Genomic DNA, 20,581 nt, shown 5'->3' with positions numbered 1-20,581 from the left:
GGCCCTTTTGCTAGCAATTGACGCCGAGAAGGCCTTCAATCGGGTAGATTGGGGATATCTATTTGAGGTCTTGCGCCAATTCGGCTTTAGGGAAAGCTTCTTTAAGTGGATTCAGTGTATCTATTGTGCCCCATCAGCCTTTGTGCGGGCGAATGGCTGTAGATCCTCGCTCTTCCCGATCTCCAGAGGGACCCGGCAGAGATGTCCTCTGTCGCCACTACGGTTTGTGCTCTATATGCAGCCTTTTGCCCAGCGTATTCGGACGGACCAGCGCATTGTAGGTATGAAGTTTGGGGCGGATATCCACAAAATAAGTTTATATGCCGACGATGTAATCTTATCCCTCATGCATCCGCAGACCTCCCTGCCGGCGCTGATGGATGAGATTGCGGCGTTTGGGGAGGTGTCGGGGTTTAAAGTGAACCTGCACAAATCCGTTATCTTGAATGTGGGCATACCCCCTGAGGAAGTGATTGCTTTGGAACAACAATTCCCATTCCATTGGACACAAGGTGATATATAATATCTGGGTTTGCAGCTGGCTCAGACTCTTGCTCATATGGTGAAGCTTAACTATTCAACACTACTGGAGCAGATGGCCAAGGCGCTGGACACCTGGTCAAAACTATGCCTCGCATGGTTTGGACGCATAGCGGCAGTGAAAATGTCGATTCTCCTGCGCATTCTCTATGTTTTTCAAATGAGACCTATGGCGCCACCGCCCGAGCACTCGCAAAATTGCAAGCTCTCATTAACAAGTTTGTCTGGGGGGGGGGGGGGGGGGGGCACGCCTTTCTCTTGCACAGATGATACGCCCAAAAATGAAAGGTGGGTTGGGCCTGCTCCTCATTGGGGGCTACTACCAAGCCGCATGTCTCAGATATATAGTTGAATGGAATAGGCCGCTATCAGAGAAGCACTGGAACTTTATGGACCAGTCTGTGGCAGGCAAAAACATCTGGAGAGAACTGTGGCTACCCCGTCAACACCGGGCCTGGGGCTTGTACTCTTCTCCAGTTACGACGCCCACACTCCGGGTCTGCGATAGAGTGGCAGTACAGAGGGGCTGGACCTCTTTTCCCTCGCCGATGACCCCCATTGTGGATAACCCAGATTTCCCCCGGGTCAGGACTCACCGATATTTCAGCGCTGGCGAGTGCAGGGCTGCAAGCGCCTAGGGTACCTTTTCGATATAGAGGGGTTGATGCCATTCCCCCAGCTTAGGCAAAGTTATGATTTACCCGCCGCTGATGTATATTCCTACCACTAACTAACGCATTTGTTCACAAGGGCTGCTAACTATGCGCGAATGTCGAGATTGCTTACGTCATTTGAGAAGTGGCTGGTGCGTAAGGAAGACGATCGTCGCCTCATATCTAAGTTATATACCATGCTTTTGCGGGGGCGAATGGGCATCGCACAATGGCGCAAGTTCGGTGGAAACAGAATTAGGCAGACAACTCTCTTCCAAAGAATGGGACCGTATCCTATACCGAGCACATCACACTGCACATAGCGTAGCGGGGGCTGAATCCACCTTTAAGATTCTCTCTTATTGGTACTACACACCTGCACAAATACATAGATGGGATAAAAGCAAGACAGACCACTGCTGGCGGGGGTGCGGAATGACTAGTACTCTTGTGCACTTACTTTGGCATTGCCCGAAACTACAAAGATATTGGGGTGAGGTCTTAGATAACATAGATGCAGCGTTTGGCATCTCACTGCCACATGCTCCGGAGTATACTCTCCTTGGCCTCTCACATCCTAAGACTTTCCCACTGACATCTCTCAGAGGTAGACAAATAGCACTAGCACTGTTGACAGCCAGGCAGGTCATTCTAGCACAATGGGGCACAGTGGCAGTCCCAGAGCTCCTAGCCTGGTTACGTCGTTTATGGAATCTCTTAGCCATGGAGCGTCTGTCGCTGGGGGTGGAAGGGAAAGGGAGAGACTTTGTAACTTTGTGGGAGCCTTTTGTGAGTTTATTGTCACAAGATATGAGGGAAGTTACGTGACCGAAGTTTCTGCAAGTCCTGCGCCTTCTACCAATGGAGCAATCATCAGCGGACGCTCACCCAGTGGTGTGAAGAGGGGGTACATATCAAGGTTAATGTTGATGCTTAATATCGTCTAGGAAGTTGAACCGGTGCGATGGGGGGGTGGTGGAAGGGGTAGTGGGGGGAAGGGTCTGTTTTCTTCTTGGTTCCTGATTGATATATCATTTTGTAAATTTTCTTGTTTTACTTCTCAGAAAATGGAAGACGCTTCTAGTAGCCTGTTAGCTATAGATGTACGCGGCCGGCCTCCGGGTTGTGGCTTGAACGCCACATAATGCTCGCTCTGCTGACCTCTGGGTGTAGGCAGAAAGCTGTGTTTCGCAAATTTCTCTTCCTATCAATAAAAAGATTGATTCTTAAAGAGGGATGGCCTGAAATGTATCATTCAATATTGGCTACCATCTATTGTCACAGAAAAAGCTAGTGTTAAACCTGTGTAACCCCAGCTTTTCTATAAACATTAGAGGAAGAGAAGCAATTTGCCTGTCATGCTTTATACTTGTCATCCTTGTGTGAAACTTCAGGTAAATATTCTTGCCAACTGTTGTCAAAATATATATGTTAGTGCTAATAAATAAAGAGAACCTGTATAACATACATATACTGTTCCTGCAAAACAATGTAGCATCTGACATGCAGGGTTCGGTCCTCCGTCAGATTACAGTAAGGGAATTAGGGTGTTTAGAGGCGAACACCAATGCAGTTATATTTACTCTGGGTGATGTGCCACTTTATTAAAGTGATATTCTGAAACTATTAAAGCAATTGTGTTGTCTAACCAGCTTTCTTACCTATATGTTGTCAGGTGCCCTTTCTTTAACAGGCGATTTACTGCTTGTTAAACCCCGCATTATGTATTTCTTTGAAACTACCACCTTGCATTGTCCCTTGTAATTTTTGCTGTAGCTATGCCATCCATGACTTGAGGGGTGTGTTTCTTTATTTAAAGAAAGTGCTAGAAAGCTTGGTATACTGCTGTATAACCCCCAACAGGGTGCCAAAACATGTTTGCACCAGGTAGTCCATGGGGCTACTTTGGATGAAAGAGGGGGTGTCTGTGGCGTGGCCTATATTTTGTAGTGATTGGATTTTCTGTGTCAGGACCAAAGTCCTAAGAGGACTCATATTGTGTCTTCCTCTACACCCTGGCATAAATTGAAGAAAACATGAGTGCTGGGGCTCTTAATCACAGGATGCTGTGTTATTGATGGATAGAAAATGAGTTAATGCATTGTGGCCTATGTGACCAGTGTTTTGATGTCATGCATGTGTGGCAGAAACAGCACAAACTGTGTTGCAGCAATCATGTGGCTCCTCAAATGCATTGTATGGAAGAAACATTTGAAAGAAAAGAATCCTGCATCCTAATGTACCATCTTTGGGGTGGTCTCCATCATATAGTTTAAACCACATTGGGTATGGAGCATAGTGCACATAGTTGAGGAACGGTGCAGTCTAAGATAGATGCTCTGACAACCACCTAGGAGCAGCATAGAAGCAAACTATAGTATTGAGTATTATGCAGACTGTCATGGTATATGCTCTTAGGAACAAATACTTTGTGTGTGGCTTGCAGCAGCCCCTAGAAATAGGCATTATATATTCAGCCATTGCATAGACTTTAATGTTACCCTCTAAGGCTGGCATGGAGAAACCCAGAAGAGTACACCCATGAGCAGCAAAGAGAGACCCTTACATTATACCACATTCCACGGTGCATGATCAGAGCGGTCCATCATGGAGCAGCAGTGGATTAACCTATAGAAATTGGCATTTTTTTACAACTATCCATTCACAATCAGGCCATCGGAGTCAATTCCTGGGAACCTGGCATCATATTGTGGCAATCTGCTTCTCGTGGCCAATAGATGGCACATGAATCTCAGCCATGAAGTGTATGTATACACGTTTTGGTATCTCGAAAGCTGAACCTAGCTTATCAGCATGAGCGCTGTACAAGGGGAAATCCCCAGGCAGAGCTAGAGAAAGAAGAAAGTTGTGAGAAGTCCGCCTATCTGAGAGAGGTTTCTTTCATAGGTGAGTTTTCAATTTCATCCTGAATTGTAGATTGGTGCTGGTCTGCTGTGATAGGGGATGTTGTTCCACATCCTGGTGGCATATGCTGAAAATGCTTGTTTCCAGTTTTTCGTGTTGCTGAGTGAGTTTTATTTTAGCAGTTAAATTGATCTTATAGATGAAACAAATACCTTACAAAGGCAGATAAAAGGAAATTAAACACATTTATTTTCTGATTGAAGTTTCCACTATTATTAGCAGGCAAGACTGCACTCTTAGAAATGTTAGTAGCACCTAGATTACTACTCTGCATTCTGGTGATTTCTATGAAGCAGTTAACTTGGAGACCTTATGTTGTTTCTGTACCTGAAGCATACTTTAAACTATAAACATGAGAAATTATCAGAACCGAAAATATGTTGGGGTCGCTCAAGAACAACATGTGATAGAATGGTTAGATAAAGGCCCAGATGTAGTGTTTACAATTGTAAATGTCCCCACTCTCATGGTGCGCACTCTGAATTCCAGTTTGGAATGATGGAGTGAACCCCGTGACAGCTGCAGGGATAAGCGTTGATCAAGGACGTGCTTCCAAGCGGTGCTCAGTACTTGAATAAACGTCTACTTAAGTAACCTTTTTGTATTGTGATTACTTAACAAAGCTGGCGACGAGCTAGAGCACCACCGTTATAAACCTTCACGCAACGTTAGCAGGGATTTTCTTTCTGGTGTCTACACAGATTCAATATTGTGTCCAGAATCACAACCGTTTTGAAAGTGGGTGAGTTTTACCCTCCCTAAGCTTTATATCTCAGCGCTTACTCCCTCCTGGTAAGTGCCTATTTCTTCTTGGAGATTGACTGTTTCTCACCTGTGTTTTGATGCTTACGAGCAGGCTCAGCCCATGAACGCATTCAATATTGCGCGTGAGGACCGCTTTGCTGGTTCTACGTGTGCAGTCATCACTACACCGTGCTCAACCACCCAACGTAACGTGCCGCCGTATTGGATTTGTTTCAGTTTGAAAATCTGTCTGGCGGCAGTCTATTCACAACGGCGACCCTTCGTTAACCACACCGAGCCTGGATTTTTGTTTTTTCGGTGCTCCTTTGTGAAACTGGTTCTCGTTTGGTCAGGACTCATCATCATTCGTGGGTTGTATTTTCGCCAAGCAATTATTTATGTTTCTTTTCACACATCTTTTCTACAGTTCCTGCTGACTTATTTGATGTAACATTTACTACATTTTCTGTCTTGATTCATAGTAATGCAAGGAGAACAGACACTGGGTGTACTGTTTAGTAAACTTATCCCTTGCAACCTCCAATTTGTGGATTTACATGGGGTGAAGAACGGACCCAGTCGTATTTTGGAAAAATTACCGTGAACTAGTCCCTATTTGTCTCTTTCTTGGTTGATTCTCATATTACTCTCAATATGTGTGCACAGCAGCTTTCATTGGCTCCCCCACAATCTTTTTGGCCTTCTGGGGTTACGCCTTGAATGAAATGGGCAGAATGGAAAGCATATTTTTTTAAATGATATAGCAACTGTTAATGAGCAAGGGAAAATGTCTGCAGAATAGGGAAAAAAATAATCTTTCTACATTCTGTGGGTCCAGGAGTTCTAAAAGCATTTGAAAAAATGATTAACAAGGATAGATGATGGAGGGGAGGGTGATAGAAGAGTATTTGATTGAGCTATTGCAGATTTTGGCCATTATTGTTCTCCTAAGTAATGTAAAGGCATTGTAAGGTATAAATTCCTCCAGAGAAAACAGGAGACTGACTATTCCATTGACAATTATGTAGCAGCTCTTAGAACCTTTTCGTTGGATTGTAAATTTGGAGCTCTACAAGAAGACTTAATTTGGGACTAGGTAGTAATGTATGTAGAAGACCTATCTATTCAAGAAAGATTGTGGGTTAATGGGGGATGCAGAATTACAACATATTTTAGCTATTGTCAGGAAGGCTGAATTGTCTAGTAGGAGTGATAAGGTAGTGCAAGCAGATGTGAATGGGAAACGTGAAGAGGGTGTAAGAAAAATCTCTAACAAGTCTACACCTAAAAAAGGAGACTTTCAAAAAACTGATAAACATTCTGAAGGAAGTAAGGAGAAGCAATATGAGGGGAACAGAGAAAATGTAAGTTATTTTCGCTTGTGACAGCAAGTTGCATCTTGCTCATAGCAAGATGTGTCCAGCTCTCAAACAAAAATGTTCCAACTGTGGGTTGATGGGATATTTTTCTAAGGTTTGCAGGAGGAAAAGAAAACAGAGTCAAATGTGTAGATGAGGGTGATGAGAGTGAGGAGGTAACTTCATTATAGGAGTTACAGAAGGAAAACAAGTTTGTGTTGAATATAAAAGAGGGTAAACGTAAGATACTTAATTGATAATGTAGCGATAAGAAAAAATGTTTTGGGCGATGTGACATATGTAGGTAAAGGGATAAAAATGTATGCAAATTCGGGGTCCCTGTATTCCGTTATTAATGAAGGTGTATAGAAATCCAAATTTGCCTACAAATTGGGTGGTACATTGGAAGAACCTGACATCAATCCTGAAGGGTATTCAGGGCATGGAATTGAAATGTTGGGTTATCGCATATTGATTTTTAGGTTTAAAACGAGAGAGTATTGGTAAACTTTACGTGGCAAAAAAGGACCCTCGGTTTTGTTTTGGTATGATCAAGGGTAACTGGGCATGATGCTTAATCTGAGCAGCCCTGAGCCATTAAGGATTGTGGATGAAAGAGAGGGCACGGGTAGTGCCATGTTAAAGAAAGTTCCCAAAGAATTTAAGGAGGAAATAGTCATATTATCCAATTTCAGACATGAAATAGTACTAAAAAAGGATGCTTGTTCCAAGATACAGAAGGCTAGGATATATTCCTATCATGGTCAGAGAGGAGGTCAAGAAAGAACTAAGTAAACTGGTAGAGGATGACATAATTGAGAAAATTGTGTCATCTGAATGGATTTCTCCAATTGTTGTGGTCAGATGAGTCAATGGAAATATCAGATTATGCATTGATCTACGCCATTTTAGTAATAATATATTGGTTGATCAATTTCCTTTGCCTAGGATTCCGTAGATGTTGGCCCTTGTAGAGAAAGCCAGGTTTTTTTTCAACTATTGACCTCTCTGATACTCTGATACTACCAGATTGCCCAGCAAGATAATTATAAAAGCTATACTGCTTTTATAACACCTATGAGATGTTACCAATACAAGAGGATGCCTTTTGGGTTTGCGTCGGCAGCGGCGGCTTTTCAAAGTGGGATGTATGCATTATTTGGGAAGGTTCTGAATGTCCAGTGTTTCCAGGATGATATTCTGATTTATGGGAAGGACAAATAAGAACGTGATTGAGTATTTTAGAAATTTTGAAATGCAAGCTGTCTGACTGTGAAACATTTAAATTGGAAGTTTGCGGGAAAATCAGTGACATATTTGGGTCATGTATTACATAAGTTGTGAAACCAAAACCTGGGTTATTACTAGCAATACAGTTAGCACCTGCTTCACTAAGCAAGGATGATGTGAGGTCTATGTTTTTTTAAGGTCTCACAGAATTCTATACTAAGTTTGTTAATTTTTATAAATTCAGGACGTTTCACATTAGACAGTTGCATGAAAACAAAACTAAATTTGATTGTTGTAAAGAATGTAAAATAGAATTTGATGTTAAAAGGGCTGTTACTAAAGCCACTGCTTTGAGTGGTATTGATCCCAGTCTTACTAGTGTGATTTCTACTGATGCCAGTTCTAAAGGGTTGGGTGCAGTTTTGTCCCATAAGTTAAAAGAAGGTGCAGAGTCTATTATAGCGCATGCATCCAGAGCTCTTACTACTGCCGAAGAAAAGTACTTGGTTATCGAGAGAGAGATATTGGCTTGCACTTGGGCCCTAGGACATTTTAGATCTTTTGTGTGGGGTAAACAATGTGAAATAAGGAGTGATCAAAAGCCTTTAGTCAGCTTACTTACCACTGAAGGAATGATCAGAGTGTCCGCACGTATAGCTAGAATCTCTAGGAGAGTCCAGGATATTTGTAGAAGATATTCTATATTCAGGCTAGGGACAATGTTACTGTGTGTTTTTGGTTGGGAATTGCCACTGCAGATGTGTATGGAGAGGCAGGATGAATATCATATAGCGTTAGTTTATGATGAAAGTATTTCCCCTATAGAAAAGAAGGATGGTTGAAAGAATATGCAAAAGATAAGATTCTGCAAGAAGTTTTGAAATTCTTGAAAAATGGTTGGTCCACTAAAAGTGCACAAAAATCAGATATAAGGTGTTTTTGTGAAATTAGAAATGAACTGGCTTACGGTAATCACATAATATGGAGAGGTGACAGAGCAGTCCCCCCCCCCCTAACAAATTAACATGTTTGATTACTATGCAATGTCATAAAGGGCATAGTGGTAATGTAAGAACCAAACAGTCTGCAAAGAAAGGGTTTTGGCAGCCAGGTTTGGACATTTTTGTTAAAAGGCTGGTCAGAAATTGTGTGACATGTGCCAATGCTCAGAAGTCGTTAAAAATCTTAAGACCTAATATAAGTGAACACTGTGTTCCTAAAAACCAGTGGGAGACTATTGCAGTGAATATTATGGGTCCTATAGGGATCAAATCTAAGTATGTCATCACTGCAATTGATATATGTTCATGGTGGCCTGCAGTTAGGATATTGGACAAAGTTGACACGGATATTGTCTTATATTTTCTGGGTAATATATTCACCGATGAAGGAGGAGCTTCCTGTCCAAATTATCACGGACAATGGTGTGAAGTTTTTATCAGGCAAGGCGAAAGATTACTTCAATAGAATTTGCAATTAAACATCGTTCTACATCCCTTTATAATCCTAGCGGGAACAGTATGATTGACTTGGTCAATAGGGTACTTAAGGGTGACATACAGATTGCTGGAATTGGAAATAATGAGTGGAGTTACAAGTATACTAGACGGTGTGGATATATAGAACTACTAGTACTGACATGACAGGACACTCGCCTTTTGAAATTATATGAGGTAGGTTACCTCGAATGAAAAGTAACCCTTCATGGCTGGTGGAATCCACCACTACTAACGTGAATTTGAATGAGGTAAGATAGAAAATAGAGGGCACCAACAGAAATCACAAATCAAGTATGATTGCAGAAAGGTTAGTGGTTCTAGCATCATAGTATGAATGTGAGTTAAGGTCAAGGAAAGTTAAAAAAAGGTGAAAGTCAATTTTCTTGACCATTTGAAGTAACATAGTTGTAAAAAATGCAGTGCAATTAAGCGATTGAAAAGTGTGGAATCTGAAAACATTAGCCATTCTTAAAGGAGAGAAACGTGTATATAATAAAGAAAGATCTAATGTGTACAGAGGTTTTGAGGCTGACTGGAACTTTCAGTGTGAGGAAGGAGTACATGAAGGCGAAATGAGAGATCCAATAGAGATTGAAGGTAGTTATGAGGAAGAGAATGTGCAAGATAACAGGAAAGAAGAGAATCCAGGGGAGAAAAGGATTCAGAGGAAACCAGCATGGATGGGCTCACCTCGTTTCCAGGTTGGCCCTGTGTTGCACTATATCTTCCAATGTGTTCTGCTGTATGTATGATTGTATCATTTGATGCGATGTATGTATGTATCTTTCTATTTATTGCTTTCTGTTTCTAGTTAATATGGTTGCATGGTATTATGTAATTTATGCATTTGTATTCATTATGCTTTGCATTGTATTATTTTTTACATTTAATTTATTTTAAGGAAGGGGTAGTGTAGTGTTTACATTTGTAAATGTCAGCACTCTCATGGTGCACTCTGAAATCCAGTTTGGAATGACGGGGTGAACACTGTGACAGCTGCAAGGATAAGCAATTGATGAAAGACGTGCTTCCAGGTGGTGCTCTGTACTTCAACAAACTTCTACTTAATTATTTATGTATTGTGATTACTTCTCACTAGAGGACTTACCCGTGACACGGATAGTTCTGCTTATTCTGTTCATGCATGGCATCTTTGCTAGGGTCGGGTCTGAGCTGATGCCTTTCCATACATAGAGAAAATGTTTGGTGCATTAAGAATGTTAAGTTCGTATTCATACAGGCAATTACTTTGCAAGGAAATCATATGTTTAGGTATATACCTAGGAAAGACGACACATTGAGGACACTAAGGGTTATATTACGAGGCAGGTAGAAGGAAATTAGTGTATGCCCTCATGCGTTAACTTTGTTCAGCTTCATTATTAGTGGTTAGGATTGCAAACACGGATTTCCCTGGTGTGGAAGAATATATGTATGTATATGGTATTTCAGACATTAAATTGCTAGAGACGTTGGCTACAGCAGCAGCCAAGTATAATTTACTTTTCTTTCTTTTTTTAATTGTATATAATCGTGCTACCTTCCCATGCCCTACCCTATTCCCACCATCCACCTCCATTGCCAACCAGCAGCCCCTGCTTACATTTCCCACCTATTCACAGCAGAATATTAATGTATCTGGCAAAACGCCATGGAATGGTGAGTTCTATGTGATTTTACGACCGGAATAAACAGCCCACACAGTAATTACCCATTCTGTGTGATTTAACTTGTAATTGCACAGTACTTGGGGGATTTATCACACGGTAAAGGTAAATTTGAATGTCAGTTTATTCTGATTTGTGCAAAAAAATGATATCAACATACTTAACATTTGTCGAGTAACCAGTTCATATTTTTCCATTACAAACTATTAAAATAATAATAGTTTATGCTAAAGTAATTTGCTTTGTAAAGTGCTGGCTTGTGATGGATTGACACTTCATACCACTGATGAAAGTGTAGGCAGGAGTTCTTAATCTCTTCCCTCTCCCCTATGAAACTGTGTCGGAAGTTGTTGTGGGTTGTATCTGATGGAAACTTCTAGCTGCATATTCCTTACCTTAGAATTATCCCCAGGCCTCAGAGTGGATCCAGAATATTTTTTGTGAGCAGTAACCCTGCGCGCTGGTAGGTGGTGTCGTTCGGCTTTGTGTGGCGTTGTCTGGAAGTGACATGCGCGGTGCCTATATAGGCGCCACCACACCACGCTGTCAGTTTTTTTTCTTTATGCACTAGTCAGTACAGATCCAGAGAAAGCTACCCTCAGTCATTTTTTGTGACTGACTTTATTCAAATTTTTATCGAAGGTTTTTGAAACTTGTCTCCTGGTATGTCGATGAGGAAGGCTTGATTCAAGCCCTGCGGTGCCTGCCACTGACAAATGTATGTGACAGACCAACACCTCATCTGTCTCTGGTGCCTTGAGCGCGACCATAACTCTAAGAGCTGCGTTGATTTGCGCGACATGCACCTCAATTCCCAAGCTCCTTGCCCCTAGACGTATTATGCCGTGACTGTCTCAACTCTGGTCGAGAAGAGGGTCCCAGAGCCATAGATCTTCGTCCCATTCTGGTAAGTCCCACAAGAAGTAGAGTAAGAAGTCGAAGAGGTCTTCTACTTCACTCCGTCGAACAAATCCTATGAGACGAGGGAGCGTCGACACTCGAGGCCTGGCTCCATGGCTGCGCCTAGGCAGTCTCCAGCCCCCCCCCCCCCCCCTCCCCCCAATGAGTTTCCGGGAGCTAGAGCAACCCATGCTCAACTTCGAGAATTTTATGAGGCCATGCACCCCTTATTTGTGTGGCCCGTCCCTGCTGAGGCACTGCAGGTTCAAGAGGGTCTTATTGGTCTTACGCCAGCGGGTTTGCCCCCTGCGCCTGTCGGGCCCCCTGTACCCATAGAGTAACCCAGATCGGCGTCGGTCGAGCGACCTTGACTTTCCCTGACGTCGCCCCTCTGCCAATGGCACCCTCTGGCGGCGCCGTCCCCATTCTTTTTTTGTGGTGTTTTCACTGTCCTACTGCTTGAAGTGTTGCACAAACACTTTGCACGTTGCCTCGAAGTCAAGTCTGACTGCTCTGTGCCAAGCTACTGAGCACAGGTTAATTTGGGGTTTGCTTGTGCCTTACCCTGAAAGGATTGTGGTTGCTGCTTGACCAGGGCGCACACCCCAGTTAACCAGTAACCCAATTACTAACAAAACTTAATAGCATGCTCGTATAGGGATTGCAAAAGTCTCTTCATGGCTTAATCATACATATTGAAGTCAATGGTATGGAGCAAATATGAATTAAATGAATCAAGTCGAAAAGTACCTGTGATAGTATGTACGTACCTTGCACAGAGAAATAACATGAATAGTTTGAATGTATCTTGAATAGCTATTTCTATTAAATGTATTCATTTGTTTTATTCTTATTCATCTTTTTAGAAATTACAGATGGTACATCCCTGGAGACCCTTCACATGAAGACTGTATATATAAGAGTTTTACCTACAACTGCTGAAAGTTAAAGACTTTACTTTAGCTTTACAGTAGACTCTCACCCGCTTTTACTCAGAAGCTGGAATCCTAATGAAGATTATATTCTGTGCAGCCATCACTTCAGTCTAGTTTTAACAAGTATACACTGCAAGTTGTTCTGTGTCTGTGCATGTGTAATATGCTGCTAATGGCTCTGGTGATGTTAACAATAAAATCTATCTTTTCTGAAAACATACTCATGTTCTAGCCTTCTTTAACATATTTGTCTCCTTGCTTGCCAGCCGTCACATGGCATAGGCATATAGGAAGAAGGGGAAAAAACCTGATCTGAACTCCCCTTTAATCAGACATAATAAGAAACTCCATACATCTTCTCAGCCTTCTATACTTCACACCTGTCCTCCTACAAGCAGTCAGCATCTCCCCGCCCCCTTGCTCCTATTTTTCACCTGCCACTTTCCATGGCATTACTGCCCTAAGTTGTTACCTACTCTTAAAAGCATTTGTGCTTGTCCTCCTTTTCTCCTCCCCTCAGGTCCTTCCCCTTGCGGCCTTGGATGCCTTTCCCCCCCCTGGCTGCCATCTTCCCTAGCCGCCTTGCAAATACTAAAGCCTACTTCTCCCTTTGGCTAGCACCTTCAGTTTGCCTTGAACTTCTCCTAATCTATTTTCTTCCCATCAGCCATTTCTTTTGCCCCCTTGCCTTTCTTCCTTTATCCATCGTCTATCTTCCTTTAATCCCTCACCTGCCTTTATTTCCGTCCAAGTGGTCTTCTTTCCTCCATCCCCTGGCTATTTACTGGACAGTTTGTCTCACTCAAAAATTTAATGGAATACCAAACTAACAAATAATGCCTCGACCTATGCAGCAGAATCCCAGTAGTAAAGAATGACAAATGTGTTCATTAAGGACCACATAACAACCTTGATTATTTTGCCATGCAGGTAATACATTTTTGCAGCTTTGCCAGCAACTACGCCACCGTTTTGGACTTGTGGCATGTGCAGGCTCAGGCAGCTTACCAACTGGAGCCAGGATGTCAGGCAGATATGTAACCCATCTACCTCAAACGACCTACCTTTTGGAAGGTGCTTTTGAGGTAATGGTCAGTCTGGTGACACTACAGAATTGTTTATCAATTATTAGTGAGGTCTTGGGCCCCTTTTCCCCTTGGATGAACACACAAGAAATCCACGTGAAATATTAAAAAAGATTTCATTGATAGTTAATGCCCTAGCAGAGAATAGGTTATATAAATACAAATGACAAAAATAAGCAGAATGGTTAAATAGAAAATGTGATAAACCAGTACATGAAAAACAATGGTCGCATATTATAGAGTATATAGATGGTGTTCATTAAATCAAAGCATTGATTGATGGAATCAACCCATTGTAAGAAAAAAAACTGTTAACCTCCTGTTCTAGCTACTAGTATAATTTATTCAGCAACAAAGTACCTGCTCAAGTTTCCCAAATAGCCTTTCACACATACCTTTTTTGCATGGCAAAGTTGTTTTAGATGTGCTACTGGACTCTGAGACCCAAGATCTCAGCTTGGCTCTGTAAAAGTGTTTTTTGCTGAAAAACCACAGATAAGACCAGCAAGGCCAGCCACGAACCTTTCACTTAGGATACTTTCACCATAGAGCGCGCTCTAATCGAAGCTCCTAAGAAAATCTGAAGGATCTCTTTTCGAACACCAGAATTAGCATACAATTCTGTTGCACAGTTACTGAAATCTGCTTTCGGTTATAATTCACACTATTGATATACAATATGAGTTATTAGTACACTATCAACCTGTAATAAAGGAAAACGTTAAATAATAAATGTGCACTGAATTGTATGTGTATATATATATATCTCCGCAGAAGGTCTCGTAGTAATTGCAGGCAGCAAAGAACATATGGGCACAGACCACAGCAGCATGTGAAATGGTGAGTTTATTCACAGCATAAACAGGTCCACATAACGCGTTTCGGCCGCCAACTTGCGGCCTTGATCACATGAACACGCTACGTGCAAGTAGCAGCTTATATTGGCAGGTAAGTAGGTGTGTTGCAATACGTTGTAAAATCACGAATGCAGGTGCTTTACGGTATCGGTGATATTATGACAGTGTAAGTTGGTTTACTGTAATTTTACTACACAAGAAAAACACACATGAGATCACGTCAATGCCCCAAGTCATGGTAGAGTTACCAATGACATATATTGTGATGGTGCCGGGAAAGTTGGAGAGGAAAGACTCAGAAAGGCGGCGCTATGTGGACACGGAAAAAGGAATATTCAAGAAATAGAAAAACACGCTGCTTGCCTAACTTGCCACACGTAAACAATGGACGTGGGAAAGACTGGGAATAAAGAAGGTGACATGCACGTGCAATCTCGGGACACTGTGAGGCAGATGGCCAAGTGACTGCCTAGTGCTTTGGAGATGGCAAAAGTAAATGCAATCGCGAAACTATCAACAAAGCCCAGTTTGGGGCTAGTGGGAGGCAGACATGCGATGAGACCACATAACGCCGTCCTAAGTATCAGTGATCAGGGACAAAGCAACACTGAGGGGCAAACTGCCAGAATGGCAGCTCAAAATGGAACTAATGATAATAATTATTGAGTGAGAGGCGAGAGTATTAAATAAAAAAAGGGATGGATAACTGTAGAAAACGGCATTGACAGTGGAATCTGACTCAGTGTCGAAAAACCTCTCATTAAACTAACGCACTCTGCAGCAAGATACGTAGTGAGGTAGGTATGGCAGTGAAAAGTGGTGCAACATAGTAATAGGTGACAAAGTGCAAAATGCAACGTATTAAAAGGATTACAATAGTAATCTACTCTAGAGACAAAGTTCAGCATGGAACTAAGCTCAGAACCCAGCCGGGTATAAAAAAGATCAAAATATTACCGCCTAATGTGCAGAGAATAACTCCATAAAGGGAGATAATAAAGGACACAGTGCCCTAAGCACAAAAGGTAAAGTAAAAAGAAGTAGGTTTGGAGACATACACAGTTAGTGCAGGGTTAAGAAGAGAAACAGACTCGGAAAGAGTAATGAATTGGATCACAGCAGGTGCGGCAATAGACATGGAGTCGCAGAAGTGGAAAGGACTGATCAGCACAGATTTTAGTCCACATACTGAGAAATATTGGAAGCAGAACAGTTAAAGACAATGAGCACAATGCATGAAAAAATCATATATAGTTCTATAGGTCCTCACTGCTGTTAAGCCCATAAGGTGCCTTAGTGTCTAGCTCAAGGATGTAGCGGGTTTCAAGTTGTCTCAGATTTTTTTCACGATTGGTCCCCGCCTCAGTGTGGGCACACTATAAGTCACAAAATATTGGAGGTGCTCAAGGTTGTTGTTATGTGCCTCTTTAAAGTGCCTGGCCATGGGGTAGCTGGGGTCATTGTTAACAATCGCCCTCAGGTGTTGTAAAATCCTCATGTTGTACTACCCACATATTTGAGGTTGCAACTGCATTGGAGAATGTAAACTGCATATTCTGTCCTGCATGTGTATTTGTGTTGCAGTGTGATGGGCTTATTGCAGAATTTGGCAGTGACTGTGGTGGTGTTGACACCAAATCTACAGGCACTGCATGTGTTACATCTGCAGAAACCCTTCGCATCAGAAAGCCAGTTTGTTTTGTTGATGACCTCAGGGCTACTTTTAACAAGGGCATCCATCCCTCATAGAGAAAGCTCTGCGTTAAGTGATAGTGGGTCTATCGGCAACCAGAGGGCCCAGGACTGGGTCAGATTGAAAAATACGCCAATGTTGGTTGATGATGGACTTAATTGCCCGTTCCTCTCTGCTGTAGGCGATAATCAGTTGGGTGTCTGCTGTGCTCTTGATCAAAGTGTCAGGGGTGCTACCGATGTCATCCATTGCAATCTGGGGTTTGGGCGCTAAGAGTGTAACTCTGGGTATAGCGATGGCTCTGTTTTGGCTTTCTGGAGTGAGCTGCTGCTGTAACCCCTTGCTATAAAGCGTTCATATGCCTCTTCCTGACAGATTCTAAGATCCGACTCAGGGCTGCATATCCTCCTCAGACGGAGCATCTCCCCATACGGTATGCTGGCAATAAGGTGTTTGGGATGGAAACTAGTGGCGTGGAGAGTAGAGTTTCCTGCAGTGTTCTTACAGTGGAGTTGAGTGCAGTTTTCCTTCCTCAATGTAGATAGTGACATCTAGAAACTCTACCATATTCTTACTGATGTTGGCATTAAATTCCAAATTCAAGGCATTGCAGTTAATGGAAGCGACAAATTCATGGGCACTTTCAATAGAACCATTCCACACAACAAAGACGTCATCAATGTACCGGAGCCAGGAGACGATGTGGGAACTACAAGCCACACTATGGTTCACCCTGAGTACCTGTTTATCCCACCAGCCGACATGCAAGCATGCATAGCTGGGAGAAAAACAGGCACCCATGGCGACACCAAACATTTGTTGATATACTGTTCTGTCAAATAGAAAATAGTTGTGGTTGAGACACCACTTAATCATGAATAACAACAGATCATTATGTCGATGACAGGTGATTGTGGTTCCTGTAGGTAATGCTTGCAGGCCCGTTGTGCGTTCCTGTAGGTAATGCTCGCTGGCCCGTAGTCCATCACAGTGTTTGATGCTGGTGTATAGGGAGGTGATGTCAAGTGACATCAAGATGTAGTCGTCGGACCAAGGTAGGCCCATGATCTTGTTGAAGAAATCCCCAGTGTCACGTAAGTAAGATGGCAAGGAGACAACTAAGTCCTGCAAAAAGAAATACACATATCTGGACATATTCTCGCAGAGGCTGTTACATGCGGAAATGATAGGGCGAACAGGGATATGAGAAGTGCCCTTATGCACTTTGGGTAGAACGTATAGTACTGGTAATGTCGGTGTTTCATGATGGAGAAACAGGAACTCTTCTTTACTGATGAGGCCTTCCATTTTGAAACTATTTAGTTTCTTTTTGAGGGTAATCCTACTTTTGTTATATTTTTGCTGAGAGGTTTCCTTGTAACAAGTGGCATCACTCAGATGTCTGTGTGCTTCCTCTAAGTAGAGATGTCTAGGCCAAAGAACAATATTGCCCCCTTTGTCGGATTTATTCACGACAATCTGGTTGTTGTTGCGTAGTTTCTTAATCCAGGCATGCAGATGCTTGTTGTGGTTGCGGGAACGTTTGTGTTTGCTCTTATGATGTAGCTCCTTGAGATCCTCAATTACAACATCATTGAAGGTGTCGTTGGCATCCCCTGGCGTCATGGGTGTGAAAGTGGAAGAGGGTTTGAAAGGGCTGGAGACCCTAAGAGCAGTGTCTAACCCCTCAGTACGCAGCATCTGTGTTGTGGTTACTGGAGTGGGATCAGATTCCAATTCTCTCATAGTCCGGATGGTGGATATGTCGGAGACCGTAAGGTTGCTGCCACAGCCATCAGAAACAGCAGAGACCAAAGGCAAGGGGAGATTAGAATGCTTGATTTTGAAGAACTTTACGAGCTTTAATTTCCGTATGAATTTGTAGATATCAACACGGGTTCTACTGTAGTTGAAACTACTTTCAGCACAATAAGTGAGGTCCAGGGAAAGAAGCTGGGTTTCTGCTTTAGTGAGAACGGTGTCTGGGAGGTTGATAACAGTGTTGGCGTTTTCCTTCATTTTTGACGCCAGTTCTGTCTTTTGTTGTTGTTTGGCCTTATATTTATACATATATTATAGCACATAAGCAGGAAAACCTAAACGGTGCAACGCAGGAACTGCTGGATGGTCAGTATGTAGGAGGCAAGACATTTTCATGCAGTGTTATGCACAAGAAAATATTTTTGGGAGCGGAGGGAGAGGGTAACTGCTGGCAGTGATCATCATGTCCTAGTTATCATTCTTATGCAGTCTGCAGGGTAGTAGAATTATCTGTGTTGTGAGGCGAGGAGCCTCATTTGTATGTATGTATAAATGCATGCATAAGTGCGCACATGCGTGTAATCACTCTGATCATGTGACATCAGCCTCACAGTCAGATGCCATTGAGGTCACATTAGAATATTCAGCTTAAACGGAGTGTTTTGACTGGAAGAGGTGTTTTGAGGGTGACAGGAACAGATCAGGAGGCGCAGGGCCATTGCCTTGGTTCCTTACCTGCTGAGGACCCAAAATCAAGATTCTACTATAGCGCTTGCTTAAAACCTTATGAAGACACCCTTCTCATGATGTGCCTGAGAGGGTAACAAAGCTTCCAACTATATGGATCATAATGTCTGCTTTTCTTACTTTTGGCAGGCGTGAATATTGACTCATGAATTACGTAATCTAAGATGAACTAATAGGAGTCCATTTGGTACTGAAAAAGTATGTCCCTGAGTAAACAACTGATAGATCTTAGATAACAGCATGGTGCATGGTTGGGATGTGTAGTTGAACCTTTGGGGAGAAAGGGTTGTGAAACCAATAGTGGGAGACAACATCAAGTCAGTGGAGACTTCAAGGGTTTATACTAATTTCATCTGAAAGAGACTATTAGTTATGGATTCCTTACCTTAGAATTACCCCCAGGAATCAGACTGGATCCGGAGAATTTTAATCTCAGCAGTACCCCTGTGTGTCGGTAGACTCCGCTTTTCGTCGATGGCGTTGTGGTCGCCGTCGTGACGTCGTGGTATCTACTTAGACGCCGCCCCTGAGCACTGACCTCAGTTATTTCTTTTTCCGCGCCAGCCAGCGCAGATCCGGAGAGAGCGGAACTCATGCAGTATTTATTCTGACATTCATAGCAAGAACAGCTACTTGAATGTTTACAAGACTAGAAATACCCACCAATAGCAAAACGGTAATGCACTGGAATTTGTTTTGACTGCCAGCATAACATGACTGTGCAGCTACTGATGTTAAATCAACTCTTGCAGCCTGCAGGGTGCTAACCTGTAAACATTTGAGACGAGGAGATATTAAGAGAAAAGGGGTTCATAGTTAAGTCTCCTGAAGTTTTTGAAAAACGAGACATAAGGATCCTGACTGTTTTAAATAAGTCATCCTAACTAGTAATTTGTTTATTGACTCGTATCTGTGTTTTTACAGTTATTCAGATGAATCCAGGGACATCCCTCACTGCTTGTGCGTTTGGAGATGGACATGGTGAAGGCAGAATAAGTGCAAACTTACATTACATTTTATTGACACTGTTATACACAAACACACATGCTGGTATAAAAGTTCCATCTGCAGTCTCTGCAAATGCACAGAATTTTGCATAATATAGCACCAGTCCCAAATACGACCTAAACTAATCCTTTTTTTTTATTTTTTTTGAATGCTCATACCGCCAACATTCTTGTTTGGGTTCACTCTGATCCCTCAAGGTCTTATCTAAGGATACTAACCGATAGACCAGGAGACAATCACGAGTTATATCCCTCAAGCATACTGCTGCGTCCACTTCATTCTCCTCTACCCGATGATACCGCCACTAAGAGGGGGATGGTTACCGACAGCAGGTTTGGCTTAATCATAGGATTCACAATTCCTCATTTCTCCATCTTATCAACGGTGCCCATATTCTCCTCTCACTCATAGGGTCACATGCCATATCGGACTCGCTAGTATAAATTATATTTCTGAGGCAGTCACTAAACAAGGGAGAATTTCCTGATTTCCTTTCTGGAGGGATGGGGGAGGCCGCAAAGTGCGGAGTGTATCGCCTTAGGATGAAGAGGGAGTTTCCCAGGGGGAGGGTAGATGGGGGGGCACTGGGTGTAGGGAGCAGTGGGAGAAAAACAAAAAATGTTGTCCTCATTCGCGTATCTCTTGTAGGGGATGTGTTAAGTGTATATATGCTCATGGATCGGAACCAAGATAATAGGGTAAGAATTGAAACTTTTGGGGTAGAGAATGGATAAGTTTAAAGTAGGTAATTTCTTGACCTGGAATGTGAACGGGCTGAGATCTAGGAGGAAATTATCTAGGGTTTTGGAAGTTCTTAAGGGAAGCACTGCTCAAATTATACTACTACAGGAAACTCATTTGGAAAGTATTGAATGTAGACAATGCTTTTAAAAGTGTAGATGGGTTCAGGAGGTAGTATGCTCGGATCAGAGGGGGGAGTACTCGAGGAGTTGCCATTATCATTAAAAGTAATAATAGA

The 20,581-nt window shown here is 42.5% G+C and overlaps 1 protein-coding gene across 1 annotated transcript in view; it reads left to right on the top strand.

Moving 5' to 3' along the window:
• The window catches only part of IARS1 (isoleucyl-tRNA synthetase 1), a 645,156-nt gene extending 632,487 nt beyond the window's left edge, over positions 1-12,669 (top strand). The window contains exon 34 of the mRNA XM_085624880.1: positions 12,383-12,669. Coding sequence (XP_085481006.1) covers positions 12,383-12,465 — 83 coding nt within the window. The 3' untranslated portion in view covers positions 12,466-12,669. The remainder of the gene's footprint in view (positions 1-12,382) is intronic.
• Positions 12,670-20,581: the final 7,912 nt, after the last annotated feature.

The sequence above is a fragment of the Triturus cristatus genome, chromosome 9 (assembly GCF_964204655.1).
Source record: "Triturus cristatus chromosome 9, aTriCri1.1, whole genome shotgun sequence".
NCBI classification, from domain to species: Eukaryota; Metazoa; Chordata; class Amphibia; order Caudata; family Salamandridae; genus Triturus; species Triturus cristatus.
The sequence above is the reverse complement of the archived record's forward strand: the minus strand, read 5'-3'. Positions and strand labels throughout refer to the sequence as shown.